Source organism: Muscardinus avellanarius (genome assembly GCF_963383645.1).
Source record: "Muscardinus avellanarius genome assembly, chromosome: 3".
Taxonomy (NCBI): domain Eukaryota; kingdom Metazoa; phylum Chordata; class Mammalia; order Rodentia; family Gliridae; genus Muscardinus; species Muscardinus avellanarius.
The window spans coordinates 134,137,280-134,160,253 of NC_137788.1; the positions used below are offsets into that span (position 1 = coordinate 134,137,280).

Here is a 22,974-nt window from a genome sequence, read left to right on the forward strand (position 1 = left end):
CGGGTGTGGTGGGCATACACCTGTAAACCCAGTACTTGGGAGGTTGAGACAGGAGGATCACAGGTTTGAGGCCAGCCTCAGCAATTTAGCAAGACACTATAGTGGAATGCCCTGGGGTCGATCCCCAGTACTAGGAAGAAAAAAATATTTAAAAAGATCCCCAGTCCCCCTGTGCCCTGGGTATCAGTCACTGCCTTTGACCCTCTGTCCCCTGGCTGAGGACATGGCAGGGCGGGTAAATATACGGAAGGGGTGGCGCCCTGGACCCCACGGAGCCACGTGTGCCTCTCCACAGGCGTCATGCCCAAGCACGGGCTGGACGTGTCTGCCTGCGAGGTGTTCCGCTTCTACAAGCTGGTGACGCTCAAGGGCCTGATCGAGCCTATCTCCATGATTGTGCCCCGGAGGGTGAGTGGGGCTGAGCTCAGCCTGGAGGAGCCCTGACAAAGCTGGCGCTGGGGTGAGGGTCTCCAGGCTCCGCGGGGTGGAGCGTGGCGGGCACGCTCAGGTGGGCACGCCTTGGCTTGGCCCCGAGTGCAGGCAGTTCTAGGTCCAGCCACCGAGGGAGAGAGCTCACAGGCAGGTTGGGGTCAGTGAGGAGGGCAGCTCCGGACGACAGCAGGGACTCTCCCGACAGCCCCCAGCTGTCTACTCCCCTGCCCTCTCCCACTGCAGTCGGATTCCTACCAGGAAGACATTTACCCCATGACACCGGGCACGGAGCCGGCGCTGACCCCGGATGAATGGCTGGGAGGCATCAACAGAGGTACTGCTGCAGGTGGACTTCGGGCGGCAGCCTGGCCTGCCCGTCCCCTAGCACGCCCTCCTGCCTCAACTTTCCCTCGAGCCCAGCCAACCGTCGGTGAGACCGCCTCCCCCACCCTCCCTAGATCCCGTGCTGATGTCCCTGAAGGAAGGATACAAGAAGACCTCGAAAGTGGTGTTTAAGGCTCCCATCAGAGAAAAGAAGAGCGTGGTGGTCAACGGGATAGATTTACTAGAAAACGTCCCACCCAGGACAGAGAACGAGGTAAGGAACCTAAGTCATCACCTCCACGGGCCCTGGGAGAGCGAGCCCTTTGTGTTGCAATTATGGGCTTCTGGCTCCTGGACCAGCTCCATTTGGGGGCCTTTTCCTTCCTGTGACAAATGCCTGCTGTTGGCTCCCATTGCCTCTGACCGCATCAAATAAAAGCTGGGATGTTGGGGAGAAACTGCCCCCCACACACTTCAGATTCACTAACACATGGAGTTGTGCATCTCTGTGTGAATCCATGCCAGAACATTGCTGTCACGGGGTGAGTAACAGGATTGGAAATCTGAGCATCATGGCCCTGCCTTCCCTGGCCTCGGGCATCATGGCCCTGCCTTCCCTGGCCTCGGGCATCATGACCCTGCCTTCCCAGGCTGATCGCAGCATCGGCTTTGACACTCCCTGCCCCGTGCAAGAGGCCGGCTAGTTCTGAGCGTGTCCTTTGTGCCATTTGAAATGGAAGCCAGCTCCTCAGGGACAGCTGGAGCTGGGCTTTGTCTAGGGCCCCTGAAGGCATCTCCATCCAATGGGCACCCCAGTCCCAGGTGCCAACACCGTTCAGCTCAGCTACAAGCCACAGGTCACCTGCTGTATGACAACCACCGGGCCAGGTGCAGCGAATGAGGATGTCTGTGTGGACCCAGATGCATTTGAATCGTGGCTCTGCTGTCTCCCAACTGTAACTGAGCAATTTCTTGCCCTAAGTTCATTTTTCAGGGTGGTGGGTATGAAATGTTCTGAGCATTAAAGAGAGAATCTGTGTCTAGTACTCTTCCTGGCTCATACTAAATGCTCGAAGGAAGAGGTCGACTGTATTAGCTATCTATTGCTGTGTAACAAGTAGCCCCCAAACTGACTGATTTATGCCACAAGTATGTATTATGCCACAGCCTCTGTGGGTGCTGCGGCTCAAGCTCTCTTATGAGGCTGTGGTTACTGCATCAGCTGGAGCTTTCCCACTTCTGATGTCTCGACTGAGGAAGGGTCTGCCTCCATGTTCACTCGTAGGGCTGCAGGGCCTCAAAACTAGGATCCTCCTGTCTCAGCCTCCCAAGTACTGGGATTACAGTGTGTACTACCACACCCGGCCACAAGAAGAAGCTTTTCTTGAGAAGTTCTCCTCTGATTGGACTCTGCCAGGTCTTTCTTTATAAAAATGTACCCTAAACTCCAACTTCCAGTTTTAGTTCAGTTTAGATGGAATAAGAACTTAAAGTCAATCTGAAAGTAAAGCCCTAGTCTTCAGGATTTTCTCTAATCTGTTGGTGGGACAGGTGACTTGAGGTCTGAAATTCCTCATTTGGTGTAGTCCTAGGAGGGTTTTTTTTGTTTTTGTTTTTTGTTTTTGTTTTTTGGTGGTACTGGGGATGGAACCCAGGGGCCCTCTACCTCTGGGCTACACTCCCAGACCTATTTTATATTTTATTTGGAGACAGGGTCTCTTAAACCAGCTAAGGCTGGCTTCGAACCTGCAAGATACTCCTGTCTCAGCCTCCCAAGAGTGGGGAATACAAGCGTGTGCCACCACGCCCGGCTTTTTATATTATTTTATTTTATTTTATTTTTTGGCGGTACTGGGGATGGAACCCAGGGGCTTTTCTACCTCCAGGCTATACTCCCAGACCTATTTTTTATATTTTATTTGGAAGCAGGGTCTCACTAAGTTGCTGAGAGCCTCACTAAGTAGCTGGAATTACAAGCATGCACTGCTATGCCGGGCTGTCCTAGGAGTTTTGACAAACACAGTTGTGTATCCACTGTCACACATTCAAGGTACAGAATATTCACCAGTCTCCATGGTTATATCAGTCACACCTAAGTCAGCTATGATTTTATTAGCATCACCTTTAGCAAGATTTTCTAAAGCATTTGCCTACGTTTTTATAGAAACAACTCTCTCTTTTTCTTTTTCTTTTTTTTTTTTTTTTTGGCGGTACTGGGGTTCCCGGAAGGCCTTCTACCTCCGGGCTACACTCCCAGACCTATTTTATATTTTTTATTTGGAAACAGGGTCTCTTAAGCCAGCGCGGCTGGCTTCGAACCTGCGCGATCCTCCTGTCTCCGCCTCCCAAGCGCGGGGATTACAAGCGTGCCCCACCACGCCCGGCTAGAGAAGGGCTATCTTAAAACTCATGTATTTAATAACTTGAGTTTGGGGATGCAGCGTAATGGTAGGACATTTGCACAGCATGTACGAGGCCCTGGGTTCCATTCTCATTACCACACACAAAAAAAGTAACAGATATTTAATAATTTTACAATCCATTAAGAAATTCTGTGTGTGTGATACTGGGGATTGAACCCAGGGGTATTCTACCTCTGAGCTACATGCCCAGCCCTATTTTTTATTCTTTATTTAGAAACAAGGTCTTAAGAAGTTGCAGAGAGCCTCACTAAGTAGCTGAGGCTGGCTTCGAACCTGCGCGATCCTCCTGTCTCCGCCTCCCAAGCGCGGGGATTACAGCGTGCGCCACCACGCCCGGCGCTTTACACTCATTTCATCAGTGTATATCATAGTTACTCATTTTATCATATCAGTTCCAGGAGCAAATGTAATTCACATCAGAATTATGCCGGGCGTGGTGGCGCACACTTGTAATCCCCGCGCTTGGGAGGCGGAGACAGGAGGATGGCAGCCAGCCTCAGCTACTTAGTGAGGCTCTCTGCAATTTAGTGAGACCCTGTTTCAAAAAATTTTTTAAAGAATTAAAAAGCATAGGGCTGGAGGTGTAGCTCAGAAGTAGAATGCCCCTGGTTTCAATTCCTGGTACCACAAAAAAAATTATGTAGACTGCCGCTGGCTGTGGGTAACATTTGACTGTGGCATGCAGGGCCCATGAGTAGCGGCTGCCTTCCAGGGGTCCCTGTTTGATGGGCAGCTGCCAGTATGTTTGACGGAAGAAATGTAGAAACTGGTCAGTCAGGAGTGGATTGAAGGAAGATACCCATGCTTTGGGTCATGATACTCGTGCTTTGCTGGGCGTGGTGGCACACGCTTGTAATCCCCGTTCTTGGGAGGCTGAGACAGGAGGATCACACAGGTTCGAAGCCAGCCTCAGCTACTTAGTGAGGCTCTCAGCAACTCAGTGAGACCCTGTTTCCAAATAAAATATAAAATAGGTCTGGGAGCGTAGCTTAGAGGTAGAAAGCCCCTGGGTCCCATACCCAGTACCACCAAGAAAAAAAGATACTCATGCTTTGCCCAAGCCCAGTGCAAACTTTGGTGTTTCTGTCGTAGTCCATGTTTTAAAATCTAGTTTCCAGGGCTGGGGTGTCACGCAGTGGTAGAGAGCTTGTCTAGCATGCTCCAAGAGCTGGGTTTAATCTCCAGCTCTGCAAACAAACAAAAAAGCTAGGTTGCATCCTGTATCCTGAACCTCCTTAAGAAGAAAAGAAGCTGGGCATGGTGGCACATGCCTGCAATCCCAGTACCTGGGAGGTTGAGACAGAAAGATCATAGGTTCAAGGCCAACCTCAGCAATTTAGTGAGACCCCGGTTCAAAATAAAAAACAAGCCAGGTGTAGTGGTGCATGCTTGTAATCTCAGTACTTGGGAGGCTGAGACAGGATGATCATGGTTTATGGACAGCCTCAGCTACTTAGTGTAGCCCTCTGCAACTCAGTGAGACCCTGTTTCAAAATAAAGAAATAAAAAAGTAAAGCCGAGCGTGGTGGCGCACGCTAGTAATCCCAGCATTCGGGAGGCTAAGACCAGAGGATCACAGTTCGTGGACAGCCTCAGCTACTTAGTGAGGCCCTCTGCAACTCAGTGAGACCCGGTTTCAAAGTAAAAAATAAAAAATAGGGCAGGGGGTGTAGCTCAGAGGTCAAATGCCCCTGGGTTCCATCCCCAGACCCACAAAAAATTTAAAAAAAAGAAAAAAAGTAGGGCTGGAGGGTATAACCTGAAGGTAGAATGCCCTTGGGTTCCATCCCCAGCACTGCAAAATAAATAAATAAATAAATAAATAAATAAATAAATAAATAAATAAATAAAAGTAAAAAATAAAAAAATAGGCTGGGTGTGGTGACGCACACTTGTAATCCCCGCTCCTAGGAGGCGGAGACAGGAGGATCACGCAGGTTCGAAGCCAGCTGCGCTGGCTTAAGAGAGCCTGTTTTCAAATTTTAAAAAAGTATAAGAATAGGTCTGGGAGTGTAGCCCAGAGGTAGAAGGGTTTCCAGGAACCCCAGTACCACCAATAATAATAATAATAATAATAATAATAATAATAATAATAATAATAAATAAAAGGGCTGAGAGTGTGCTCCAAGGTAGAATGTCCCTGGGTTCCATCCCCAGTAATAACAAAAGAAGAAGGAGGAGAAGGGGGACCAAGAGGATGATAAAGAAAAGCACTAGATTTGGGCCCCCGAGGGGACAAGCTTGGGCTAACGGGACGGTGGCAGCTTGTCTTCATCAGTGTGTGATCAGGTCTGCTCAGCTGAGTTTTCTCTTCTCCTCCCTCACTGGGAAGGTAGGAGGCACGGGTGAGCTTTGAGGGGAAACGCTGCAGATGAGAGCTGGCTGCTTGGGCCACAGGCAGCCGGAGCCAGGGACCGGCAGGCAGGCTGCAGGGGGCGAACTCGAGGGATCCGGAGATCCACCTACCAAACCCCTTCTCACCTGCTCTTTCTCCACCCCAGCTCCTCCGAATGTTCTTTCGGCAGCAGGACGAGATCCGACGGTTGAAAGAGGAGCTGGCGCAGAAGGACATCCGCATCCGGCAGCTGCAGCTGGAGCTGAAGAACTTGCGCAACAGCCCCAAGAACTGTTAGCCGTGCCGCCCGCCCTCCGGCCGCCCTCGAAGCCAGCCATCTCTCCGTTGTTTCTACTCGTCCCTTACCTTCCCCTGATCCAGTGACCCGGAGACAGGGCCAGGACTGGAGCTGGGGCCAGCCTGAGGACCCCGCCTACCACCTAGAGAACTGGAAGCTGACCCTTGACCTCCTGACCTCATGCTAATACCAATCCCTCCCCCCACTGGCAGACGCTTGCCCTGCCACCCCAGGAGCCAGGATGGCCCTCTGCTGGGCCAGGACCGTGGACTCCCTGAGGGATGCCCTCCACAGAGAGGGAGCAGAGGGGGCTGCGGGATCCCAGCTTGACTCAGAACTTGAACTCTTCCCCTGCCAAGGGGCTGCTGGGACATGTCGGCACTGGGGACTGGAGGCCCAGCATCACCGCTGGGACCAGAGCAAGGGCTGGATGGCAGGCTGGAGTCCTCTGCCCTTCCTGATCCTCTCCTCCCGGCAGCCCACAAGCCTGGCTTGCCTGGTTCTGCCCTCCCCCGCCCCTTGTCTTCAGGGAAAGAAGAGGATGCTCTCCAAGGCCATATGACCCCTTGCCTTCCCCGCGATTCTCTTCAAAGCTCTTGCACACCCTTTTCCCATTTAATTTGTGAGCCAGCCAGGGTAGGGGTTAGTGTCCCCGACTGTCAAATGACAGAACCGAGGGTTGCATCGGGGATGTGACTTTCTCAGTCACTCTGCAGGTTAACAGTGGACCTGGGACCAGGACCCTTGTGTCTCGGCCCCAAGGCCACTGTATCGAGATGCCAATCCCAGTGTGGGCCCCTCCACGAGGAGAACTGGAAGCCACTCGTCCTGTCTGCCCGACACCAGTAGTGCCAACATGCCACACTGCCCGGTCGAGGCCCCTCCCGCTTGGCGCCCAGACACTCCAGGCGGCACCCTTCGCTCTCACCCCCAGGGGGCTCCACCTGAGATGAGGCCTCTTTCCTCGGAGAGGCTGAGAAGGGTGGAGCTCAGCCCCTGGGCAGGCGGAGGGGATGCTCCCTGCGTCCCTCCCACCCGATCAGCCACTTCAGCCTTACGCACCTAGAACCACCACAGCGCTCGCATCCGTATAGCACTTTAAAGTTTACACAGTCCTTGACACGCGGGATCTCGCAGATCCCCGCATCCTCCGCTCCATTTTGCAGATGAGGAAACAGAGAAGCGGCCCGAGCGCACGCAACTCTGAGATGCCACATTTCACTGGGTCTTCTGCACGGTTTCTTTTCTTCTCCTCCTCCTCCTCCTCGGCACCTTTCATCTCCCACAACCCACAAGAAAAGTCACAGTTTGGGGGTGAGACCTGCAGATCAGGAAATGTGTGTCTGCTCTTTTCTCTTGTGGGTGAAGATCTGCTAGACTCAGGACACTCCACACCTGCCCTTGTCCGGCACATCCATCCACAGGGGCCCTGGGGGAGGGGGCTGGAGCGTCCCCAGCCCTCAGGCCTCTCAGCACCGCAGGCTGAAGCAGGGCCTCCTTCTCCACCCCCAGCTGGAGCATCAGCTCCCATCTCCCCTTCATACTCCTGGAACTTTATTTTTTTTTTCTTTCCCATTGATCTTTGTGGTCTTCTGTGATTATTTATGCTGCCTCCCAAGGATAGAATTGAAATAAAATGTTTTCAACTTATCTGGCCATGGCCATCTCATTTCGCCCGGGGGGCTTCTGGTCTTGGTCACCATGGTGCCTTGGTGACCAAGATGGTGCCTTGCTGCCTTGCTGGTCGGCTCTCCGCCCACAGCTCCTTTGCCCTCGGTGTCTACAGATGTGCTCTCATCTTGGCGTTACTGACACAGATCCTTCTTCACTGTGGGCTGTTGTAAGGTGCTTAGCAGCCTCCCTGGACTCCACGGCTCAGGTGCCATAGCAATTCCTACCTGGTGGTGACAACCAACCCAAAATGTTCCCATATACTTGCCTGAGTCCCCTGGGGCATCAAAATCACCCCAAGTTGAGAGCAACTGTTCTAGTTAATTCAGCAGTTCTCTGACCCGGGGTGACCAGTACTCACTGGGATGGTGCTTTATGGCTTATAAAGAACATTCCAAGACCGCTTCCCCTGTACTCAGGTTCTTAGGGACATAAAAGGTAAACATGACTTTGTACCTAAGTACAATCTGCATTCTCACTTTTTAAAATTAAAAAAGAACAATCCCATATATTGGGCTCATTTGATCTTCACAGCAGCTCTAAGTGATAAATTCTATTATTCCCTCCCTTTGTTTATTTTTTCCTTTGTACTGGGAACAGAACCCAGGGGCATTCTACCTCTGAGCTACACCCCCAGCCCTTTTGATTTTTTTGTTTGATTGTCTGGGAGAAGAGTTGTTGGGCTGTGAAATGGACTCTATAGTAAGTTCATTTTTATTTATTTACTTTTTTTTGCAATACTGGGGATTGAACCCAAGGACGTTCTACTTATGAGCTACACCTCCAGCTCTATTTTTTATTCTTTATTTTGAAACAAGACGCTCTGTCTTAGGGACACCTCTGTCCTGCCTAATCCCCAATTTTGAGCCCAATGGGGCAGCTCTTCCATAATTACCTATGGTGAATTGTCTGTGGTCTGGGTCTGCCTTGCCCTTCCCCCACACCAAGTTGCAAAGGGCCTCACTAAGCAGCTGAGGCTGTACTCGAACCGCCATTCTCCTGTCTCAGCCTCCCAAATGCTGAGATGATAAGTGTGCACCACTATTCCCGGCTCTACTATAAGTTTAGAAGAGCCCAGGAGAATGGCAAAGTCTTAGAGAAGAGGACTGAGGAGGAGGTGATAGCAGGCTGCAGGAGAACCCTGGGCAGGATACCAGGTATGTGTGGTCCAGGCCCCATTCCAGCCCTCACAGGCTGTGTGACAGTAAGATACTTTTCATCTCTGGACATCATTTTCTCCATCTATAGAATGAGGGTAGGGGCAATGCCTAGGGTTTCCTCCTGGTCCCACACCTGAGGTTTCCATTGTTACGCCATCAGAGGGAAGGATGGGACACATCCCCATGACCACCCACCACCTAAGCACAAGTGGTACAAGCAGGTGTACCAGAGACAGGGGAGCAGAGGGTGGCTTCCTGTGGGGCCTGGGTACAGAAAAGCACGCTGCTGAACAGGAATTTAAACAAAGACACCCCTAGGTCAATTTCCAAAGCCTGGGCTTCACAGACATGCTGCGCTCAGTGAAAGTCTGGCCCTCCTAAGCTCCTTCTTCCTGGATGCTGGGGAAGAAGGAGCTTGTCTCCTGGCCGATGCTTTCCCTGGCCTGTGCCCAGGGAAATGGGTGCCTGGACACACAAGGTGATCTGTCTCAGGGACAACTCTGTCCTGCCTAATTCCCAATTCTGAGCCCAACGGGGCAGCTCTTCCATGATTACCTATGGTGACCTGTCTGTGGGCTGGGTCCACCCTGCCCCTCCCCATACTCAGCCCGCTTTCCCAGCTGCATTTGTGAACTAGTCCATTGGGTTCCCACTGGGTGGCCTCCTGTCCTTACATTCTTCATATGTGTGAATCTATTATTTGCCTAGTCGGATATATTGATCCCTCTGCCAATTACGGCCTAGCCCACCACACAGCTTTAATTATCTAAAGACGTATGGGAACAAGCCCTTTGTGGCTCTCTGAACCATCTCTACTACCGTGCTCCCTACCAGGTGTTGACTGCCCTCTCTCCCAGGTAAAGATATCTTAGAACAAACCCCATACCCTTCTTTCCTATGGAAAGGTTTCTAATGCCCCTGGCATTAGCAAGGGCGCCCTTCTGGTCATGCCTAGGACTCCTTATCCAGGCTGGGAACAGAACACATGCCTCCTCTGATCCTGGTGCAGATGATCCATGTTCTCTGGCCTTTTCCTCACCGAATCTAGCCCCTGAAAACCAACTGGACTTCCAAGTAGCTGGACCTACTTGGTGCCGGGGACCAGCGCCCTTGAGGGGCTCCCATGATGGCCCATCTCTGGGCACCACATCTCACTGGCAGCCTTCAGGGCCCCTGGAGCTGGGACAAGCTTCCTTCTTGGCTGGGTTCAGGGTGGAACAGGATTTGCTGACTCCTGGGTTGTCTTCCAGCCAGCCTCTGAGATCCCAAGCTGGGCTCAGGCATTTTTAGACTCTCCCGGCACTGGGCGAGCATCCCAGACCACCAGTGGACCATTTGAAACATGGCTGCTGTTTTCACAGTGGGAAATGACTTTATACCCAAGACACCCCAAGCCCCACCCATCATCCAGCCCAGAGGTGCTGTGCTGACTGTCCCGGGCTGTCTGGAACAGGGGCACTTAACTCACCTCTGCCATAGGAACCATCACCTGATCCCCCTGGGGCCTGCAGTGCAGGGAGGGAAGAGGTTGGCAGAAGCTCCGTGTTGTGTGTGTGTGTGTGTGTGTGTGTGTGTGTGTGTGTGTGTGTTTCCTATTTGGGAACAACCCTCAGCCTGTCTTCCCTTGGAATTTCAATTCGGTTAACAAGCACAAATGGGTCAGCCTTGCTCAGAGAGAAAAGGAGAGCAGCCACGGGTAGGGGGTGAAGGTTCTAGGAGGCGCCTGTCTCGGAGCCCCTCCCTGACACCTGGCTTGTCACACTGCCTGGGCTAGGCATTGCCTGGCCAGGGCCCTGTCCATGCAAAAACCCCCTGGGGGTGGAATGCTGGTGTGCATAGGGTTAACGGCGTGGGCTTCGAGAGGCAGGAGGGCGGTGGGAAGGTAGAGATCTTGGATTTCAAGGTCACAGTGATTATAGAAAGATTTCAGGATCAGGAAGAATTTGCTAGAAACTTGACTCCAGCCAGCAGGTGGCAGCTTATGGCCTTCCTATTGAGCCTTCCTGTTCTGAGCTTGGCCCCTTATGGCCCTCTCCCAATTCACCCTAGATTTAATGACCCCAACACAGGCGCCAGGTGTCATGGCAAAAGCAGGCACCTGAATTCAGGCGGGATGGGAGACGCCCCGGGTGCGGGAGGAGGGATGCTCCCAAGGGGGCGCCAGGCCTCTGCCGCCTGGAGTGCGTTCTTCGGCCTTTCCTGCCCTGGGGAGAGGCTTGCTGTGTGCTTCCTGTCCCAGCCCAGCCCTGATCTGCTCCCTGTGAGCAGTGGGGGCTGCCTGGACGGGATGGTGACAGGCTTGGGGTTGAGGAGATGGCAGAAGAAAGAGTCAGAAAGTGAAAGGGAAGAGAGAAAAGGAGCCGGGGGTCCTGGCCAGACCTCTGCAGCCTGTGGTAACAGCCCAGCCCTGCCCTGGGACTCACCAGTTCCAGCCCACGCAGTCTCCAGGAAGCTGCTGATGAGAAAAACAGGAGCCATTTCTCTGAGGTCTCTGCTTCCCAGGCATGGTGGTACAGCCCAGGCACAGAGGAAGAGCATGGGGCCGGCCCGGGGATGCCCTGAGCCCTCTCCCTGGGAGACTGGACCAGTCTGGACCATACTTCCATGATAGGGAGTCGAGAAGAGCCTGAAGCAGGAATGGACACCTCCCTCAGCTGCTCCAGAAGGAGGGATTGGGTGGAGGGCTACGAACAGCAAAAGCAGGTCCCGGTTGGGGACCAGTGGCCAGATGGGAGCTGGCAATGGCCTGGGCGTGGTCAGAGAAGACAAGCAAGTGTGCTGAGATCCAGAATTGACCTTATGCGGAAGGGAAAGGAGCGATGGGGGGAAGGGAGGGAGACAGGACACATCAGAAGCCTCAGGAATGGGGCCAGAGCTGGGCGAGAGGCAGCTATCAAAGGAAGCCCTCTGTAGAGGTGGCGGCTGTGTTTTGCATTTCTCTAGTAAACCACCATCAACAGGACCGGGAATGGTGCTGGCTACATCTAGCTTAGCAAATGTCCTCTGGGCTACCAGAAGGAGAAAGGGCCAGTCTTAGAAAGTTTGTTGGATCTTTTTGCCACTGAAAGACCTGGATGCTCTTAGGGGCTTCTTAGCAATCTGAGTCAAAAGGCCCTCATATCTTTAAGCTCCCCTCCCCTGGCGTCTTAGGATGCCTGAAATTCATACCGTTGCTCAAAAGTCATCTGTACTCATCATGAAAATAGGTTCATTTTCTTTGTCTACTGTGATTTGGAGGCAGTTTTCATTCATAAATTATCTTATTGAATATATATATCCAATGCCTTTTCTATATCCAGTTTTGTTTTAGGTGCTAGAACTAAAGACATAAGTAAGACGTAGTGCTTGGTCTCAGGTTGCAATCTAGTTGATGACTAAAATTCATATGCCAAGCTGGGCATGATGGCACATGCCTGTAATCCTGGTACCTGGAAGGCTAAGGACAGCCGCAGCAATGTAGCAAGATCCTGTTGTATTTTTTCTTTTGTGTAGCACTGGAGATTGAACCCAGGGGCACTCTACCTCTAGGCTATACCCCCAGCCCTAATTTATTTTTATTTGGAAACAGGGTCTCACTAGGTTGACAAGAGTCCCCCGTCTTGCTGAGACTGTCTCAGCCTCCTAAGTACTGGGATTTCAAGCATGCGTCACCGAGCCCCACAAGACCCTGCTTCAAAATAAATAAAAAGGAGCAGGGGTGTAACTTGAAGGTAGAATGTCCTTGAGTTTAATGTCAAGTATCACACACACACACACACACACACACACACACACACACTCATATGCAAAGCAGCAAGAAATGTGTAGAAGACACTAAGATAACCAGGAACAATTATCTCAGGGTAAGAGGATAACATTAAATTCTCTTTTTTAATACATTTTTTCATAATAGACATAATTGTGGGGGTTTATTTTTGTCTGTCTGTTTGAAGTACCGGGGATTCAACCCAGGGGCATTCTACCTCTGAGCTACACCCCTAGCCCTTTTAATTTTCTATTTTATTTTATTTTTATTTTTTCGGTACTGGGGATGGAACCCAGGAGAGCATTCTACCTCCGAGCTACACTCCCAGCCCTATTTGTTATTCTTTATTTTGAAACAGGGTCTCACTGAGTTGCAAAGGTCCTCACTTAGTAGTAGCTGAGGCTGTCCACGAAGGAACCGCAATCCTCCGGTCTCAGCCTCCCAAATGCTGGGATTACAAGCGTGGGCCACGGCGCCGGTTTATGAAGGCTTTCTTAACTTTGCTTTTTGTTCATCAGAACATAAGTTAATCAGCACTGCCCAGCTTTCCCCCACACGTGTGCATCTCTGAGCCAATGAGACCAGGACTGCAAAGCTTCCTCACCCGGTACGGGCTGTTTACTTTTCCCATTGGCCAGCTATTATGAGAGCTCTCGAGGAAGAAGCACTATTTGGCAACCTTGTCATTTGTTGTAGAAGATAAGAAATGCTATTATTTTATCAGCCAGCAACAGAGTTCCTTTCAGGGAAGGAAGTATCTTTGTTTAGGACAATATTTTGATAGGCCCCCTGAGGGTGGAAGGTGAGGGTGGATGGGACAGCTCCTCCTAGAAAGGAGCAGAATGGAGGGTGAGGGAGGGCAAAGGAGAAAGCAGAGAGAAGGGAAGCCCAGCAATGCTGAGACGCTCCAGCCCTGCCAGCTAGGAAACTGCAGAAGCCCTTTAAGAACCCAAAGAGGTAAGGCTCAATTTTAAACTCATTGTAAGTTATCTGGAGGGGCCCCGCGTGGTGGCCCACGCCTGTAACCCCAGTACTTTGGAGGCTGAGACTGGAGGATCACAGGTTCGAAACCAGCCTAGGCAGCTTAGAGTGAGGCTCTCAGCAACCTAGTGAGACCATGTCCCCAAATAAAATACAAAAAATAAAAAGTAAAGAAATTGGGCTGGAGCTATAGCTCAAAAATAGAATGCTTCTGGGATACATATCTGGACTATGATTCTGCATTCAGCCCTTCTCCTTGGTGTAATCCATTCTCCAAACCTTCAGCAAATGCTCGTGAGACAAGCCACGGCCTGGGACTAGGTGGACTGTTTGGAGAGATAAAGGGCTATGTTCAACTTTGGGACAATTCTGAAACAGAGATTAAGGTGTGGCCATAAGGCCTCCAAGAAGGGGATTTAGAACAAGAGATAAGCTCAGCAGCCTAAGCCCAGCAAATTCCCAGAAATCCTGAGAAAGCCATGGGACTCCCCTGGCTTGTGGGAGGGAGTTCAGACCAACTGTGTGCAGAGCTGGGCACTCGAGCGCCTGCCCAGTGCCCGTCTGACCTCAGGGAGTGATGTCAGAACTCTTGGGCTCTGATTGATTGAACCCCAGTCACAACATAATTAACCAGATAAAGGAGAGGACATGAGTTTTTCTTTCTCTTTTCTCTCTTTGTTTCTCATTCTTTCTTTCCTTCCTTCCTCCCTCACTTTCTTCCTTTCTTTCTTCCCCTCCCTCCCTTCCTTTTTTTTTTCTTTTTCTAGTATACATTCAACCTCTGAGCTCTACCTCCAAAGGTGTAGCTATTTTTTTTATTTTTAAACAGAGTATTGCTAAGTTGCTGAAGCTGGCCTTGAACCTGAGATCCTCCTGTCTCAGCCTCCCAAGGACTCACAGGCTTGTGCCACCACACCTGACTATTTTCTTTCTCCTTTCTGACTGCCTGCTGGCCAAGAGCCACCCCGGGCAGCGCTTACCTGATACAGACAGGAATCACCTTATTGATAATAACCTCTGTGTCTACATGCTATTTAAAGCTGCTTCTCTCTTTTATCTTATTGGATACCGGATCTTCAAATAACCTGCAATATCAGAAAGGCATGAGTTCCTCAAGTTAGCAATAAGAAAGCCTAGGCCTAAGGAATCAAAAAGTTACATAGGGATCAGGCCTGAGGGATCGCCTCTGATGTGAAGGTGCACCGGAGAGACAAGATATAAATGCGGAAGAAGACAAGTAACAGCATTAGATATAAACATAAAAATAGGAACTGGCAGGGGGGCTGGGGGGTGGTGCCTGTAATCCTAGTATGTGTGGGGTTGAGGCAGGAGGATCACGGGTTGGAGGATAGCCCCTTAGAGAGACTTTCAGCAATTTAGTGAGACCTGTTTCAAAATCAAAACTCAGATAGCCGGGCGTGGTGGCACACGCTTGTAATCCCCGCACTTGGGAGGCGGAGACAGGAGGATCGCACAGGTTCGAAGCCAGCCACGCTGGCGTAAGAGACCCTGTTTCAAAAATATAAAATAGGTCTGGGAGTGTAGCCCGGAGGTAGAAGGGCTTCCAGGAACCCCAGTACCACCAAAATCAAAACTCAAATAAAGCTGCAGGTATAACTCAGAAGTAGAATACCCCTGGGTTCAATCCCTAGTAACACACACACACACACACACACACACACACACTAGGGGCTGGAGTGTAGCTCAGTGATAAGAGCGTATAATTAGCATGCATGAGGTCCTGGTTCAAGCCCTAGTCTGCCCCACTCACAAAAATAAAACAAAACAGAAAAAAAAATCACCATCCATCATGTGTTTTTCCAAAGCATTGACAGAAAGTCTCTTGGGAAAAGCCTGCATCTCCTGGCCCTAAGCAAATGCACTGTGCCCGGTTTCCCGGGCCATCTTGTCCATCTACTGCAGCAGCAGCAGCAGCAGGCAGCACCAAGAGCCCTCCTCACACCCTCGGGAACCGAGCTCTGAGGGGCCCACCTGCCAGGCAAACACTTCACATACTCACCTCCTGCAGGAGGTGCTGCCTATGTTCCTATTAATTTGTGGGGGGAAAAGTAAGTGGGGACTGGACCCAGGAGTGCAACCACTGAGCTAACCCAGCACTATTTTAATTTTTATTTTGAAATAGGGACCAAGTAACCACATGCTGGCCCTAAACCTGCAGCCCTCCTGTCTCAGCCTCCCGAGTAATGGCATTACAGGTGTACCTGGCTCCCCTTTTATTAATTATTATTATTATATTTTTTTTTGGTGGTACTAGGATGGAACCCAGAGGCTTTCTACCTCCAGGCTATACTCCCAGACCTATTTTATACTTTATTTGGAAACAGGGTCTCACTAAGTTGCTGAGAGCCTCACTAAGTAGCTGAGGCTGGCTTCGAACCTATCTGATCCTCCTGTCTCAGCCTCCCAAGCGCGGGGATTACAAGCGTGCGCCACCACGCCCGGCCCCTTTTAATTTTTAATAAAGAATTTTTTAAGGTTAAATTCTCAGGAGTTTTAACTTTACTCTTTAATCCCCCTGCCCAAGTTCTCCCAAGTTTCCCCAGCAACAGAGTTTTTTAGGTACCTACAGTGCCCAGGCTGTATGCCAGCACCATGACTCCTCACAGAAATTACAAACCAGCTAAAATGCGGCAGGCCAGATTTTAGCCTTGCAAAGAAGTCATGCCCTTATTCCTGAAACCTGTGGATAGCCTCTCCTCCTCCTCTGGATAGCCTCTTCCTCCTGTCTTCCTTTTCTTTCTTCTTTTGTGTGTGTGTAATACTAGGGATTGAACTGAGGGCTTCACAGATACTAGTCAAGCTCTTTACGGATAAGCTATATATATCCCCAGCTTAAAAAATATCTATCAGCTGGGCGTGGTGGCGCACGCTAGTAATCCCCGCGCTTGGGAGGCGGAGACAGGAGGATCGCGCAGGTTCGAAGCCAGCCACTTGCACTGGCTTAAGAGACCCTGTTTCCAAATGAAAATGAAACGGGGGTTTCTTGATAGGAAACCTGGCGAGTTCTTGTCTATGGTGAGCGAAGAATGACACCCATGACACCCGCAGACCTCAGGAAGGGAAGTAAAAGGTTTATTGGAAGCAGCAGGGAATGGAGGGGAGAGTGGCTGAACACCCCCAAAGGGGCTGGAACTCTGGGTCCAGCAGCTGCCTTCAGGACAATACTTGAGAGTAGCCCAAGCCAGAGAGAGAGAGAGAGAGAGAGAGAGAGAGAGAGAGAGAAAGAGAGAGAACAGCTCCCCAAAAGGGGAGGGGGTCCCGAGTGGGAAAGCCCCCAATTTGTCATTGGGTCAGGCATTGCCTGCCACTTGCAAGTCTGTTTTTGGTTAGGGTGACTTTTGGGATTCCAAGGAGAATTTGCATAGGGTATTTGCAAGTCCTTTGAAGGGTCTCCTTTCATTCAGTAGGAGTGTCCGAGTCCGACTTGCTCTGTGCTGACTCCTGGGTTTGTTGATTAGTAAACAGATGGCTTTGTGAAGCTCTGGCCTTCTTATCTCTGAGCCTTTGGAGTTTCAGGCATTTGTCGCCCCTCAGGAAACTCAGGAAATTAACTTTTTTCTACCTTTTCCCTATCTGCCTATTTCTTTTCTACCTCCTCAAAAAAGTATAAAAATAGGTCTGGGAGTGTATCCCAGAGGTAGAAGGGTTTCCAGGAACCCCAGTACCACCAAAAAAAGAAAAAAATCTATCTGCCTATCAGTATCTATATCTATACATAGATATAGATACATGTATATATAGATATAAATAGATATAGATACAGATTGTTTTTTACACAGGCTGGCCTTAAACTTGTGATCCTCCTGCCTCCGCCTCCTGAGTAGTTTACAGGTGAGTAATTGGAATGGTGGGCATTTGCCACCACACCTGGCTCCTGAAGATATGTTCCCATACCTAGCAAAAGGGCTTTGCAGATGTGATTCAGATTTTGGACCTTAGAATACAGAAATAACCTGCATTTCTCAGGTGGGGGCAATCTATTTACAGAAGCTCTCAAAGGTAGAGAACGAGCCGGGTGTGGTGGCACACACTTGTAATCCCAGCACTTGGGAGGCTGAGACAGGAGGATCGCACAGGTTCGAAGCCAGCCTCAGCTACTTAGTGAGGCTCTCAGCAACTTAGTGAGACCCTGTTTCCAAATATAATATAAAATATGTCTGGGAGTATAGCCCGGAGGTAGAAAAGCCCCTGAGTTCCACCCCCACCCCCAGTACCACACACACACACACACACACACACACACACACACACATACACAGAGAGAGAGAGAGAGAGAGAGAGAGAGAGAGAGAGAGAGAGAGAGAGAGAGAGAAGAGAATGGTCTCTGGTTTGAATTAGCTGAGGAAAAAGTCAGAGACTCAGAGGGTGAGAGGGACTGAACCGGAGTGTGTAGGGATAAAGGGAGTATGAGACAGAACACGGGCCACTTCCGGGAGCCAAGAGTGGCCTGTGACCCCAGCCAGCCAGGACGGGAGCTCAGTTCTGCAGCAGGGCTTGGGAGTGGCTTCTCCCCGCCAGCCTCCAGAGAGCTTGGCCCTGCTGGTACATGGGCTCCAGCCTTCTGAGACCTGCAAGTAGAAAACCTCCCTGGCGCCAAGCCTGTCCCTCTGACCTACAGAACTGCTAGACAGAAAGAGGATTGATTTAGACACACACCTGTAATCCTAGACTTGGGAGATCAAGATGGAAGAATCATGTGTTCGAGGCCAGCCTCAGCAACTTAGTGAGACCTCGTTTCAAACTAAATAATAAAAAAGGGCTGCGCGTGTAGCTCGGGAGTAGAATGCCCCTGGGTTCAGTCTTCAGTACCAAAAAAAAAAAAAGAAGAAGTGTTACTCTAGGACACTGCATCTGTGGTAACTTGTTACTATAGCAACAGACAACTGATGGAGGGATATGGAGCCTGAGTATTGGGGGTCCCCAAACCCAGACCTCAGCCCTGCGAAGCTTCCACAGCTACACTTCCTGAATCTCTGAACCTCCTGGAGAGTTGGCCAGGACCGAGGGGGCAGGTAGAACCATTTCAAAGTCAGAAGGCCTCTCCCAGGAGAGGAGAAGGAGTGCCCTCACCTGGGGGGCACACAAAGCGCAAGGGCCCCAGCTGGAAGGCCAGTGCCCCCCACACAGGACAAGTGCGGACAGGGAGATCTGCTGACCGATACCAGGTGGACTCACTGGGGAGCACTGTGAGACCCTAGAACTGGCAGGGACCCCAACCCTAGAGGGACCCCGAGATTGCTGGAGAAAGACAATTTTATTCCTGTTGTGATGAGACTATACTCTGCCCCCCCCCCCCACCAAGCTGGTGTGGCCTGGAGAAACCCAGTGTCCAATGTCTGTTAACCCCAGGGCACAGTAAGAGGTTTTAGAGTCAGACGGGAGGAATTTGGAAGCTGGCTTGGGTCAGACGCAGCCGGCCACCAGCCCTTCCTGCAGCTCAGGCACTTGCTTTGCCTTCTAAGCTTTGGTTTCCAAGCCTAACACATAAAGACGATACTGTAGCCTCGGCCGCCAGCTGTATGAAGACACAGTTGGCTTCCCTGATTGTCAAACCCCATAAGCAAAATTGCATTACAGTCTATGTTCTCCAAAGCAAAATCCTCCTTTTTACCAGGTGAACACCTCAGAGATTGGGGTGTGCCTCATAACCATATCAGACAGGCAGGGGCCCTGGGGGACTTATTTATTTAGTTATTTAGTTATTTAGTTATTGTGTGTGTGTGTGTGTGTGTGTACTACTGGGGATTGAACTCAGAGGCATTCTATCTCTGAGCTACACCCCTAGCCCTATTTTATTTTTTATTTCTTGATTGATCGATTTTTGCCATACTAGGGATGGAACTCAGGTGCATTCTACCTCTGAGCTATAGCCCCAGCCCTATTATGTTTTGTTTTGTTTTTGTTTCTGGTACTGGGGGTGGAACCCAGGGTCATTCTACCTCTGAGCTACACCCCCAGCCCTATTTTTTATTCTTTTTTTTTTTTTTTTTTCAGTACTGGGGATGGAACCCGGGGGCATTTTACCTCTGAGCTACACATCCAGCCCTAATTTTTAGTCTCTTTATTTTTTTCTTTGAAACAGAGTCTCAGTGAGTTGCGAAGGGCCTCGCTAAGTAGCTGAGGATGTCCACAAATCACAATCCTCCTGTCTCAGCCTCCCGAATGCTGGGAATACAAGTGTGCGCCATCGTGCCCGGCTTCCTCTCCGCTTTTGAGATGGAGTCTTGCTAAATAGTTCAGGCTGGCCTTGAACTTGAAAACCACCAGCCTCAGCCTTCCAGTTAGCTATGATTACAGGCATGTGCCACTATGCCTGGCTAGAATAGAATGTGTGTGTGTGTGTGTGTGTGTGTGTGTGTGTGTGTGTGTGTGTGATTAGAAATTGAACCCAGGGACATTCTACCTCTGAACTACACTCCCAATCCTATTTTATTCTTTTATTTTGAAACAGGGTCTAAATTGCTAAGGCTGGCCACAAGCCTGCAATTCTCCTGTCTCAGCCACCCAAGTGCTGGGATTATGTGCTGGCTTAGAGCAGAATTTCTATAGAACTCAAAAACAACCAGTATTAGTAGGGCGTGGTGGCACATGCTTGTAATTCTAGTACTTGGGAGGCTGAGACAGGAGGATCGCAGGTTCATGGCCAGCCTCAGCTACCTAAGGAGGCCCTCTGCAACTTAGACCATGTTTCAAAATAAAGAATAAAATAGGGTTTGGGTTGTAGCTCAGAGGTAGAATGCCTTTGGGTTCAATCCCCAATCCCATATACACACATACACACACACAAAAAATTGAACAGCATACTATTTGGTATACATATATAGAGATGGAAATATATTTCTTTAAAGCAAAGAGAAACCTCACAAAATTTAGAATAGTGAGAGGGAGGTAGGAGAAAAGAATAAGAGAATTCAAAGGAGGATTAGTTATTGGTAATGTTTTTATTGACCTGCATTATAGCTCATTGGTATAATTTATTCTTTATAAGTAGCATGGGCTATTTATAACACGAACTTCAAATTAAATAATAAAAATCCATGACGCTTCAGAGTAGGTCTGGGGGTGGCCATGGGGGACCGCGACTCAGAGTTTACAAAGAGGCTTTGGTTGTATCATCAGGCTTTATTTCTTAAGCTGGGTGATGCACAAATATCCCGTGTTCTAGTTTTTATAGATTTCCTTAATACAGAAGAACAAGAGAGAAGAAATAGAAATATATGATAAAGAACAGGACGATGGCTGACTGCCATTCAACAGGGCCCACAGCTGCTCTGTCGTGGTGCTTGCGTGCGTACGTGTGTGCACGCACGAATGATACTGGGCATTGAGCCCAGGCGTGTCCTACCTCAGGGCGAGGCCCTCAGCCCTTTGTGTGCTTTTTGAGACAGGGTATCTCTGAGTTGCCGAGGCCGGCTTTGACCCTGTGCGCCTCAGTTGCAGCCTCCCACGTACTGGGATTGCGGCGTGCGCCTCCACGCCCAGCTCTGCCGCGGTCTTCCTGGTGAGTTCTCACGGCCCCATCCAGAGGCCACCAGAGGCAAACCACAGAGGGAGCAATGACTGGGGATTAAAGGCACGAGAGGACTTCCAAATAATCTGTAGGAGACAAGGATAAAACAAAATAGGGAAATTGTTTCCAGGAATCCGAGAGATGCTGGACTCCAGGATGTGACATAATCCAGGAAACTGCTTATTCACAGAAAGACACAGTCCGGGCGGGGATGTCTTCTTGCCTCTTTAAAGCAGAGGAGACGGAGGTCCCTGTCAAAACTGCACAGGGGTCTTGGTGAGCGCTGAGGAGGATGCGGAGCTCAGAAGAAAAGAGAAGGGCGGGACACCCCCAGCTCCCGAGGGGTGCCTGACCGGGCGCCATCTACAAACAACTTCTTGAGGTGCCACAGGACCAGGACGCAGGCTTCTCCCCTGGCCCGGAATTGCCCTGCGTCATTCTGAAGGAAAAAACAGAGAGGAATGAACTTTTTGAATAGAAATAGAGGAAAACTCAGACCCTTTTTCAGTTAGGGAAGATGCAGGGAAGGGAAGACGGAAGGAGAGGAAGCACAGGCCAGCCGCGGACCTGAGTGAGAGTAAGCCCTGCCCAGAGGCTCAGGGAGGGCGGCAGGCTGTCACTTCTGCTGTAAGCCCCAGACACGGCTCAGCGCTCGGGGACTGCAGAGTCCTCTGGCTTCTGGGGAAAAATACAAAACAGAAACCTGACCAGTTTAGGAACCATATTGGACCCAGAAAACCCTCCTAGTAACCCGCAGACACCAGGGAAGAATTATGAATGGGAGGTTATTGCGGGTCAGTAAAGCAAGGTCGGTAAGACACACAAGCATCACACTCAGAGATAAAAGGGAGAGAAGGAGGCAGGACCAAGAATCTTTCTCCAAGACCCATACTCCAGAAATCTCTCATGGGAAGAATGCAAAGGAGGGAAAAAAAGCTAAGGTGAAAGGAATACCTCAAAACGCATCTCAAAAAGAACCAGGTGTGCATGCCTATAATCCTAGTACTTGGAAGGCTGAGACAGGAGGATTGCAGGTTTGAGGCCCACAGTGGCAACTTAGTAAGATCCTATTTTAAAGCAAAAATTAAATCAGGTTGGGTATAGCTCAGAGGTAGAATGCCTTTGGATTCAATCCTCAGTAACCACACAGTCTCAGAAGCCAGGCGTAGTGGCGCACGCTTGTAATCCCAGCATTCAGGAGGCTGAGACTGGAGGATTGTGGTTCGCAGACAGCCTCAGCTACTTAGTGAGGCCCTCTGCAACTCAGTGAGACCCAGTTTCAAAATAAAGAATGAAAAATAGGGCAGGGGTTGTAGCTCGGAGGTCAAATGCCCCTGGGTTCCATCCCCAGACCTGCAAACACACACACACACACACACACACACACACACACACACACAAAATGAAAGGATGCTAAATAGAGGTTTGGAAAATTAGGATATTCATATGGGAAATTTATCCAGGAACCCTAAACTAGAAAATACAATAAGTTCATCCTGGGAAGGTCAGATGCACTGGAATAGATGCTATCTGTGGACAGCTTCAGAAGCATAGAAGTTCTTTACTAGAAGATGAAATTTTAGAAACTTGATATCAGTTTTCCTGGCAAAGAACTGATACCTTAAAAATGTCCTCTATATGAGTTCAAATGACTCTCCAATGATCCAACTGTCGTTTTTCAGTGACTGTCCCTTTCTTGAGGACCAGCGGTGCCATGCAGGAACGGCAGGGCTCCCTCATGGGACCCTGGAGGGCTCTCCGGGTGGGAGATTGCTTTTTTCTTTAGACAGCTGGACTTTGTTTCTGAAATTATTATCAACTCTCCCACCAGTGTGCCCAAGACTACTCCACCAGCCCAGCCTAGTCTGAGTCCGGATGGAACCCGGGGGCATTCTACCTCCAAGTTACACCCCCAGCCCTATTGTTTATTCTTTATTTTGAAACAGGATCTCACTAAGTAGCTGAGGGCTTCACTAAGTAGCTAAAGCTGGCTTTGAACCTGTGATCCTTCAGACTCAGCCTCCCAAGTACTGGGATTATAAGTGTGTGCCACCATGCCTGGTGTAGCCTGAGC

General features: G+C 50.1%; 1 protein-coding gene across 1 annotated transcript in view; it reads left to right on the top strand.

Annotated features, from left to right (window-relative positions):
- The window catches only part of CORO2B (coronin 2B), a gene marked incomplete at both ends in the record, with an annotated part of 74,107 nt that extends 68,295 nt beyond the window's left edge, over positions 1-5,812 (top strand). The window contains 4 exons of the mRNA XM_080692199.1: positions 296-408; positions 676-766; positions 891-1,030; positions 5,681-5,812. Coding sequence (XP_080548325.1) covers positions 296-408; positions 676-766; positions 891-1,030; positions 5,681-5,812 — 476 coding nt within the window. The remainder of the gene's footprint in view (positions 1-295; positions 409-675; positions 767-890; positions 1,031-5,680) is intronic.
- Between the last annotated feature and the right edge of the window lie 17,162 nt (positions 5,813-22,974).